Source organism: Colobus angolensis, unplaced genomic scaffold, assembly GCF_000951035.1.
Source record: "Colobus angolensis palliatus isolate OR3802 unplaced genomic scaffold, Cang.pa_1.0 Scaffold42, whole genome shotgun sequence".
In the NCBI taxonomy this organism is placed as follows: Eukaryota; Metazoa; Chordata; class Mammalia; order Primates; family Cercopithecidae; genus Colobus; species Colobus angolensis.
The window spans coordinates 2,549,748-2,560,614 of record NW_012117599.1 but is presented as its reverse complement, the minus strand read 5'-3'; the positions used below and the strand labels follow the sequence as shown (position 1 = coordinate 2,560,614).

General features: G+C 44.3%; 1 protein-coding gene across 4 annotated transcripts in view; it reads right to left on the bottom strand.

Moving 5' to 3' along the window:
• The window catches only part of INPP4A (inositol polyphosphate-4-phosphatase, type I, 107kDa), a 71,899-nt gene that overhangs the window by 50,087 nt on the left and 10,945 nt on the right, over positions 1–10,867 (bottom strand). For all 4 annotated transcript variants that reach the window (XM_011956543.1, XM_011956546.1, XM_011956544.1 and 1 more), the window contains exons 4-9: positions 6,746–6,864; positions 4,389–4,505; positions 4,026–4,105; positions 2,223–2,334; positions 1,215–1,305; positions 522–669 (exon numbers count right to left, since the gene is read on the bottom strand). In XM_011956543.1, the coding sequence (XP_011811933.1) occupies positions 522–669; positions 1,215–1,305; positions 2,223–2,334; positions 4,026–4,105; positions 4,389–4,505; positions 6,746–6,864 (667 nt within the window). The remainder of the gene's footprint in view (positions 1–521; positions 670–1,214; positions 1,306–2,222; positions 2,335–4,025; positions 4,106–4,388; positions 4,506–6,745; positions 6,865–10,867) is intronic.

Here is a 10,867-nt window from a genome sequence, read left to right as displayed (position 1 = left end):
TTTGGGAGGCCAAGGTGGGTGGATCACCTGAGGTCAGTTGTTCGAGACCAGCCTAACCAACATGGTGAAATGCCATCTCTACTAAAAATACAAAAATTAGCCAGTCCTGGTGGCACACACCTGTAATCCTAGCTACTTCAGAGGCTGAGGCAGGAGAATTACTTGAACCTGGGAGACGGAGGCTGCGTGGAGCTGAGATTGCACCACTGCACTCCAGCCTGAGTGACAGAGCAAGACTCTGTTTCGAAAAAAAAAGAGGAAAGAAGAGAAGGGAGGCGGTTCTGAGTGCAGGACACACATCTGGGTTCAAGCACATTGTCTTATGAAATCCTTGCACAGGAATCCATGATCCCAATGAGCACACTGAGGCTTAGGCAAGCCAAGGCCACAGAGTTGCCAGGGGAGAGGCTGTGTTTGTAGTCCGGTCTATCTGATGCCCGTGCTCTGCCCGCTATATCTCAGAAAGGAAGGGGCACGTGATATGGGTATGATGGACAGTCAGCCTTTCCGTGTGGCCTCACCTGGCTGCATCTTCCTCTAGTAGGAGCTTCACGAACTGCCGGGGCACGTGCAGGGAGAGCACACTCTCTGCCATCTGCTCCAGGATCCGCAAATGGTTACCATCAGTGGTTGGAAACCGGTACATGCGGCAGATGGCGCCTCCGAACACTAAGGTGGGATGACAGGGGAGACAGGCTGCATATGAACTGGCTGCAGACCTGTCTCATGGGTTCTTCTCTCCTGGCCCTCAGGGATGGTGACAACTCAAGTCCTCTCACTGTTCATCTCATGGGAATTAAAACGCTTACACCGAAAACCCACCAAGTGACTAGGTCTGAACACTTCTTCCCAGCAACATGCAATCTTCCTGTCCCAGAACATGTGACTAACTCTAAAGTGCAAGCAGCTGGGGGCAGGGAGGCTGTTGCCAGTCACCAATCCCAATGTGAAACAGGAAAGAGTGAGATGAAGTATTACTTCCTTGGAGTATTACCGACTCTTTTCATTTTTTAATCCTCTTTCAAGGAAAATTATTATTGTTTTTTGTAGTAACTCTTTATATGCTGCAAAAAGAACACGAGGATAAGCAGCAGAGAGGTGACAATTAGGGTGCATGGCTGGGACAATCGCAGCAGGTGGGGAGCAAAGGGGACTGCGGGCCCAAGTGGATACTCACAAAAGAGGCAAGAATACCAAAGGAGGAAGCTGTTTACCCGATTTCAGCAAAGTGTCCTTTCGCAATGAAGCATATTTGGATCGGATTCCTAATGCCTCCGTCAAGCTTTCATCGACGGGAAGAACCATCTGATAATGTGTAGGGAAATGCACAAGAAAACTGTGAGATTCAGATGACTCCAGAACATTCAGCAGAAACAGTGGCCTAAATACATCACAACAGAACTCTTAAGATGAATATCCACCATGACCTCCACAATAAACATGCTGCTCAAGCCACAAAGTAATTCACCTCCCAGTGTGTTGAACCACTTCATGCACACATAATTCTCTAGGCATGCGTGGTTTCTCAGTCACTTCACCTTGTGTTTCAGTGTTCTGATGTACAAAACGAAAGGAAGAGAATAGATGATGCCAAGGGATATTTCCAGAACTAACATTCTGGGCTTATTTTGGGTGAAATGAGACATCTCTGTATTGTACAACAATGACTACTTACCAGCGTTGGGGCTCTGAAATTAGAATTTTTGAGTGTCTGTGTGAGAGACTGTACATGAGAGTGGGTGCAGGAGGGTGTAGCTGGAGAGGGGGAGGAGGATCGGGGAAGAGGGGAGGATATGAAAAGGTGAAGGTATGCACCAGGAGACTGCAGGGCATGCATGTGTCTGGGAGAGGAAGGTATTAACAAAACAGGACAGATGGCCTGGGTCCTAAATGCCTCTTCGCTTGCCCTCCACACCCCCTAAGTTGCCCCCTGACTGCAGTTCTTCCAGGAGGGCTCTTTCCCGCTTACTCCTGCCCTCTAGAAGTGGCTAGTATAGCACCCAGAACACAGGCAGGCTCCAGGGCAGCAGGGCTTTACAGGCGGGAGCCCTGTTTCCTGCTTCAAGGTGTGCCTAAGGAGGACCAGAGTGTCCACAGGGAGCAGCATCAAGCAGCAGGCCCTGCCCGTTGCTGAGCACAAGGGCTAGGTCCACGAGATCCGCATTTTTACTGATTAATTCCCTTGCTCTTTTAAAGGAGAGGAGGTAAGTGGCGTAACTCACCCTCCCATTGACAGTGTCCACAGACCGGGCCACAGGGGGCCGTTGGTCTGACTTCTCCTCCATCTGCCAGCCAATCACGGTGATGTTACCCACACGGTCACTCTCTGCAGACCTGTGATGTACAACATGCTTTAATGAGTGGTGCTGCAACTGTGCTTCTTTTCTGCTGAAATGCAAAGCCCTAGCCCTCAGACTGGGTCATCAGGGTCCTGGGGGCTGCAGGGCCAAGCTGACTGACCAGTCAGTCAGCATTCACTGTGTGCACAGGGCTCCTCCCCAGCGAGACAGACGAGGAAACCACGGGGCACAGTGGAGAGCTGTGTCTGAACGGACAATGCACCACAGGGAAGTGTGGACGTGCGGGTGAAGTCAGAGGGGGCCTCCTTGAGGAGGAGCCAATGCTGTTCTTGAGCTGCTGCCAGTGCCTGGGCTCACCCCTGCCCAGAGGGTGAAGGGGACACGTGCCAGAGTGAGGACTAAGGAACACCTTGTTCTGGCCCTGGGCCCTTTTCTGTTCCTTCCCACTCCACCCTCAGGTTTATATTAGCCCAAGGCCTAAGCCTGGACTCCAACTAATGGAATCCAGCCAGGGCTTCTGGAAGCCCTTGAATCCTGAGATGATAGAGCTGATGCTACCCCAGCCTCAGTCAGCTTCGCCCTGACACCTTTTCCTTACGTGATCCCTCTCATTTTATCCAGGAGACTGATGGCAGCCTGGGCTCATCTGATCCATCCAGGGAGCCTGGGGACACCCTGGAACTTCAGGCTTTCTCTTTACAAGGTCTCACTTAACCAGGTTCTAAATTTTTGTCTGGTCCCATCTACTGACCATTTCCTTTGTGATTTCCTTGCCCTGCCCTCGTGCCTGTGAAGTCCTTTCCTGCTGTATCTGTTCAATGATCAGTCGCCTTTAGCTCCTTTAAAACAAATGGTGTCCATTTTGTACATTTACCTCTAACCCAACTAGAGTTAACTATGACACATGATGTAACTAAGTATTTTTCTCAAAGTCCTTTTCCTTACACAATCCCTCTCATTTTACCTAAGATTTTTCCTTTTTCCTGAATGAAGTTCTCTAAACAAACTAAGGGCTGCTGCAGGGCTCTCATCCTGTCCACTGATTAGATAGTCAATGCCTACAATACTGTCTTTACTTTACTTACAGTAGCTTCAGAATGTCTCAACATTGCAGGGACTTAATTTTGTGTCAAATTTTCCTAGCTATTTTGGATTATTTTCCCAGATCATAGTTCTCACAATTTTTACATTATTCTGAAAAAAGAACACCATGTCAGAGTTTTTGGTGGGAAGTGCCCCTAAAATGATTTGGAAGGATTGACATCCTGATATCTTTCATCTTTCCATCCTGGGACACGGTGGGGGTTTCTCTTTCATTCACTCATTCCTTCCACAAACATTTATTGAGCACCAGGCACTATTCTAAGTGTCTGGGAAACAGTAGTGAAGCAAAGCAGACAAAACTCCCTGCTGTCTGGGAGATGATATTCCACTGGGGAGGGGCTAAATAACAGAGAAACACACTCAGTATTATTAGATATGTATCCAGGCTTTCCTTCAGGGCTCAGTACAGCTGTGCTCATATCTCCTATGGATGCTAAAAGTTTCCACTTCCTGATAGGCTCAGTAATTTGTTTTGCCTCAGCAGACAACACAGTGTCCCCAGACAGACTGCTTCTGGGAAGGGAAGGGTGCTCTCTCAGTATAGGAAGTGAGTCCTTTCCCCATCTGTCCCTGGACCTCATCATTCCAGATCCTTCCAAGGGAATAAAACTGAACACCAACCTTAGTGTTAAATGCAACCTATGATGCCTGTCCTGCAGCAGATCTTTGACAATGAACGTTCCAGAGCCCAGTAAATACATCTGAGGAAGAGAAGGAAGAGAGGCAGCATTGGTGTACTTGCTTTGCTTCTGATGCAATTACCATGGCCCCAGAGAGTCCAGCTGACTGCTTCCCACAGCACCTCTTACCCTTATGTCAGAAGCCCAATGGGAAAGCTTAAAAATTTGCAAAGACAAATGCATTTAGACATGAGTTAACTTGTGAGCCAGTAGTGAAGTGAATCTGTGTTCACCTCTCATTCAAATGATTATGTAATTTTTTCAAAGGGAAGAAAATCCCACGAACTACAACACATTACTTAACTGTTCCCTGAGATCTATCTTTGACATCATACACGGAGAGTTTGACTTGTGTCATCTGATTGATAAGAGAGTCTTGAAAGAAGGCAATACTGCTCAGAAATATAGGATTGTTGGTTCCCTAGAATAGAAAAGGAAATAATCAGAACACAGGGTTGGATTTTTAAACTGTAATTGCTTTTGAAATACATCAACATTTTCAGAATGAGAAACTAACATTCTCACTGTCTTGAATCAACACGAATGCTAAAGGCAGCTTAAATAAATACATCAGAAAAACAAACAAACAAAACCCTCTGCTTTTTAAAAGAGAAAAAAGAAGTCTGACAGACCACGACAGATCCACATACAATAAATCAGCCCATTAAACAAGCTGTGCCTGAGGATTCATTTCATGGGTTTCACACTCAGCGGGAGGAATTTCTAAAAACTGAAACAAGTTGATGTCCACATGCATTCTTAGTTTTATAACTTAAAGTGTAACGCGTATTTAGACCTACTACTTTGGGTTATTCCTTTAAGAGGTACAAACAAGCAGATGAAAGAGAGAAAATGAATGGCTTAAGTGGTTTATTATATATTTCTAGAAGCCTGTGTTTGGAATAATTAAAGCCTGACTTTTTAAAAGCTATCCTTTTTTTAGGATCAACCACTAGTTTTTAGATCATAGGTGACTATTTCCCGGCAGCTTAGCCATGTCCTCCAAAGCCCCATAGAACCATACTCTCTCAGGTACCAGGTAATTATCACAGCCACCGTTCCCTGGGCTTCTGGCTCCGTTTTCTCTCTGCAGATCCAGATCCAGGCGGTCAAGCTGACTGGACAACTCCACCTGGGTGGGCTGTAGGGCCTCGACCAACTCATCTCTCCCTCTACCCGCCCTTGGCTAAGGCCACCTCTGACTCCCTTTCCAAGCAGGCTAAAAGTCCGGGCATGCACTTTGGTGCCTTCTTCTGTTGTTCTCAACCACCCAGTGATCATGAACTCCCCTTGCAAGGTCCACCTTCAAAGTCTCTGTCACACACTCCTTTCTTTCCACTCCCTCCCACTCTCACTCCTCCAAATGACTGTCCCATACAAGTTAGGACATCTGGTCAGGTGACTCCCCTGCCCAGAAGCCTACACTGGCTCACTACCATGTGCTGATAAACACCATGGCCTTCAAAGCTTTTGTTCCTTGCTCTCCTACGTGCGCCTTTCACACACTGACCAGGATACAGTTAGACCCCAAACCCGCATGATCCTTCCCTGTGGTCACACATTTGCATAACCACAACAGAACTTTGGCGGGCTCTTCACACAGAGTCCCCCGACTGGCTACCTGGGCATCACTTGGGAGCTTGCGAGAAATGCACTTGGGAGAAATGCACTTAGGAGCTTGCGAGAAATGCAGACATACTGAAGCAGAATTTCATGAAGCCCCATCCTAGGAAACCTGTTGGGACCCTCAGAGTCAGATAGGATCCCAGCCTCCTGGTGCTCTCCTCAGCTTCCTACTCCAATACTTCCCACACTCGCTGTGCACAGGGGCAGCCATATTCATTTCTGCCTCCCCATCCACCGGCTGGTCAGTTCCTCGGGGCAGGGACTGTGCCCTGGTGGGCTCTGTATCATCCACAGTGCCTAAACTATGCTTAGATGTGTAGGGAGCACTTGACAAATGCTTAGAAAGCAGAATTGTTGACGTGAACTTGGAAATAAGTTCCTAAGAGACTGAGAGGGTGGGCTAGCTTCCAAAATGCACAACTGGTGAAGAAGAAGAAATGCACTTTAAGTCTGATAATTCTTCACTTTACAACTGCAGAATCTCATGCCACCAACTCCTACACTTAGCGTTACGTAATGTGCTCGATGATCTAAAAGGATTTTACAAAATTCCCTCCATAAATGTTTATCACGTAACTTAGTGGAAAACATAAACATGTGACACAAAACTCAAAAGGCTGTAAAAACAAAAACCAACAAAAATAGGGATATGTCTGGACAAGAGAGTGGTTAATAGTTAATACTCTTGTAAGCTTTGATTAATGAGCACAACTCTTCCAAAGTAACAGCCAACTGAAGGTGACAAGAAGGAATTAGGTCTTACCTCTTACAAGGCAATGAAGCTTACAGGATCATTGTTCAAAAACAAGCTGCCAATAGTTAATCAATAACTGTAAAGGATATGGCAATATAAATGCTACCCAGATGAGTAAATGTGATGAAAAATATCTATGTACTGAAAACCCACGGGAAAATAGCAACCAACTCACGTAAATACGGCTTCAGCTACAGATGCACGAGTAACTGAACATCAGGACAAGAGACACCACTAGAGAATGTCCCACAGCGCCTCAGGGAGGGACCACCAGCACCCACCTCAATGATCTCCGTCTGTGCATGCTTCGTCCAGAATGCCTGAGGAGGGGTGGTGACACTCACTGCAACAAAACTATTTGGCTTTCGATCTAGCGATGGAGTATGCAGCTCACTGCAAGCTACAGAATCAAGATGGGAAAGAAATGAATCCTTTAAAACCAGACTCTCATTAGTTCTCTGTTCCAAATACACTCAAAGAAAGCACAAAGAGTAAACGACATTCAAAGAGATGAGACGACCATATCGTCAGTTGTCACAGGGAGGTGATTTTTAAAATTTGAAACAATCTCTTTACACGCCCCCTCCCCAGCACCCTCCAAGACAGCAATGCCACAACTTCAGTGAAAGGCTGTGCTGACGGGGGCTTCCCATGTCCATGGAGTGGAATGCAAAGCCAGAAGCCTCATACAGGTCCAGCCTTTCAGGTCTGACCTCGGTGACTATTCCAACTCTAAGCGATCGAGCAAAGGAGTCACAGTCGATGAAATCTAAGACCGAGCTACCCGTGCTTGCATCCTGTGGCTGCTGTGGCTGACTCTGAGCATATGGTGCCCCACCTGTCTTGGCAGGTGGATGGATGGATGCCGGAAGAAAATTCGAATTCTATGGCAAAGTAAACAAAGCTCTTCTTCTTTTTTTTTTTTTTTAAGTGAGCCACTGTTCATTTACAATCAATGATAAACCACATATATGACAGTGGCCTCACAGATTATAATGGAGCTGAAAAATTCCTATTGCCTAGTGATGTCAGTCATCCTAACATCCCAGTACAAACACATTCCTCTTCTATGTTTAGATACACAACTGCTTATAATATTTAGTACAGTAACATGCTGTCCAGGTTGGTAGCCTAGGAGTAACAGGCTATACTATGGACATAGTAACAGTCTAGGAGTAACAGGCTATACCATGGATATAGTAACAGGTTAGGAGTAACAGGCTATACCATGGATATAGTCACAGGCTAGGAGTAACAGGCTATACCATGGATATAGTAACAGGCCAGGAGTAACAGGCAATACCATGGACACAGTAACAGGCTAGGAGTAACAGGCTATACCATGGACACAGTAACAGGCCAGGAGTAACAGGCTATACCATGGACACAGTAACAGGCTAGGAGTAACAGGCTATACCATGGACCCAGTAACAGGCTAGGACTAACAGGCTATACCTAGGAGCCTAGGAAGCTGCACCATCTGGGATCCTGTTAGTACACTCTGTCATGTTCACACAAGGACAACATCGCCTAATGACACATTTGACAGAATGTATCCTCACCATTAAGTGATACATGACTATACTTAACACCACCGAACTGTATACTTAAAAATGGTTAAAATAATACATTTTGTGTACATTTTATTGCAATTTTAAAATAAAATAGAAAAAACGTATGAACTCCTATTTAAAAATATATTATTGTGTCCACAACAGGTGAGACAAATGCACATAAAATTCAGGGAGAGGAGGAGTGATGGGATGAAGGAAGACACTAATAAAAATGAAAGAAAGAACAGGGAGAAAAAAGGAGAGATTAAAAGACAGAAAAATACAAAGAGGGAAGGAAGAGATATGACTCTGGAAGGGTGGGGGAGAGCAATAGCTCGGCATGTTTTGAGGAGAGTTTAGTTGGGAAGGTATCTTTGTTCATGTGGAGTAAGTTACTGGCTATCTCCATCCTTTGAAAGGACCTGTGGTGATCTAACTAACCACTGTTCACAGCTCGATCTACTCTTCTGGGTTCTAATTACACTTTTTCTGACATTAAGATTGCCATACCAGCTCTCTCTTTTGTTAGCACACACATTTGTGTGTGTGTGCATGTTTTTCTATAGTTGCTATTCGTGCAGCTATAACCCAGATGTTGACCCCAAATCTCATGTCTTGGAATTTTCAGTGCTTTCTCTATTGGTGAACGCCCATCTGGAATCATCGGCCTTCTTCTGAGGAACATCTCTCAGCATTGTTTATTCTGTAAGTGTTGGTGTTGGCACGCTTTCAGCTTTCAAGGTTTAAAAAATGTCTTTATTCCACCTTACTTCCTGAAGGAAATATTCTCTAAGCAGTTATTTTCTCTAAGCCCTTTAAATATATTGTCTCTAGGCCTCTGTGTTTTCTGTTATGAAGTCAGCTGTCGGTCTAGTTGTTGCTACTTTAAGATTGTGTTTTGTGGCAGTTTTTATAATTTTCCCACTGACTGTGGCCTTCAGTAGTTTCATTATGATGTGCCGAGGTACGTTTGTTTGTATTTATTCGGTGATTTGTTGCATTTGATGTGCCGAGGTACGTTTGTATTTATTTGGTGAAACTGTTGTATTCGTTTGGGAGAAATGCTCACCTATAAATATTGCTTCGGACCCTTTTCTGTGTTCCTTCTTAAAGATACAGAATAAATGTAATGTTAGACCTCTCACTATGCTGTTTTTACTCTCCTCTGAGCTTTTTTTCCATTATTTTTATGGCTCTGGCTTCATTTTGTAAATTTTCTTCTTGAACTTTTTCTTTGAATTCTAGAATATGTATGTGGTTCTTTTCATGGTTTCTAGTTCTCTGAAAATGTTCAATAATGTCTTTTTTCTTCTTTACCACAGTGTTATGACTGAATGTTTGTGTCCCCCTAAAGTTTCTTTAAGTAGGTCTGTCCTCTGACGCAAACATCAAAACTTACGTGTTGAAATGTTATATCCCAATGTGATGGTATTAGGGGTGGGGTCTTTCAGAGGTGATTAGGTCACGAGGGTAGTCTTCATGAATGGGATTAGTGCCTTTAAAAGAAGAGACACAAGAGCTTGCTCTCTCTGCTCTGCTCTCTGCCACGTGAGAACACAGCAAGACTACGTCCATCTGCAAACCAGGAAGCTGGCCCTCATCAGACAACAGATAGCCTAGCATCTTAATCTTGCATTTCTCAAGTTCCAGAACTGTGAGCAAGAAATTTTTATTTTTCAAGCCACCCAGTCTACAATATTCTGTTATAGCAGCCCCTATTAACTAGGACATATAGTCAATAACAGTTATTTTAATGTTTGCCTCTTAACTCTAATATATACGGCCCCTTTGGGTCTATTTCGATGCTTATTGTTTCTGTTCATATTTCTTATTTCCTCACGTTTCCGAGAAATCATGATTTTACGCTGAATACTATATTTTAAGAATTGCTTGTAGAAGTTATTTGAGGCCTAGGATGGTGCTTTCTCCAGACAAGATTTGTAACTACTTCTGCAAGGTTCTAGGGAGCACTAGCACTCTAAAATGTTTTCGTTTACTTTCAGTAACTTAATAAACCTGTAGTCCCTATGAACACCTGCTTCTGGTTCCCCTTACTCTAGAGGTTTAGATTCAGCCTTCTGGATTCTTGATCAAAGTGAGAGGGGTTTCGTCAAGTATCCTTCCCCTAACGGATCCTAGAAAGCAATCCCTGTCACTGCTGCACTGAGACACTGTCTTAAAGCACTGCGCAGCCTCTGGACCTCTTGCCTTCCTCTTGGGAACCACTGTAAGCCCTCAAAGGAATAAGTGGGCCTCCGCTCTCAGATTCTTTACTGTCCTAGCAGTTCTCTGGTCGCATGGACCAGATAGTTCAGATTTTTTTTTTTTTTTTCATTTTTGCTAGTTGTCCTTAATGGTAGATTTGATTTTTGTTATTTATCTAGAAAAAGATTTTCTTTCTCTTTAGAATTTGTTAGTCTCACAAGGAGATGCCTGGCAGTTGGAATATTCTTGAGTCTTAAGTCCATTCTTCCCTCTGGAAAGAATTCTTCTGTTGCTTCTGGCTTGCTGCTACTCCTCTTTCCGGCTCTCTGCTTCTAGGTCTCCTATCGATCAAATATTAGAACTCCCAAATCTGTCATAACTCTTCATCAACAATTTCTTGATATTTTTTCCTTGAACTGTGAGATGATGGTTCCTTCATTTGCCTTCACAGATTTATAACAGTTTTCAGCAGTGTTGCTTTGGTTTTTACTACGTTTCTTTTAAGATATGATTCACATATCATAAAGTTCACTCTCTTAAAGTATACAATTCTCTGTTTTGTTTTGTTTTGTTTTGAGATGGAGTCTCACTCTGTCGCCCAGGCTGGAGTACAGTTTTCAGCAGTGTTGCTTTGGTTTTTACTAC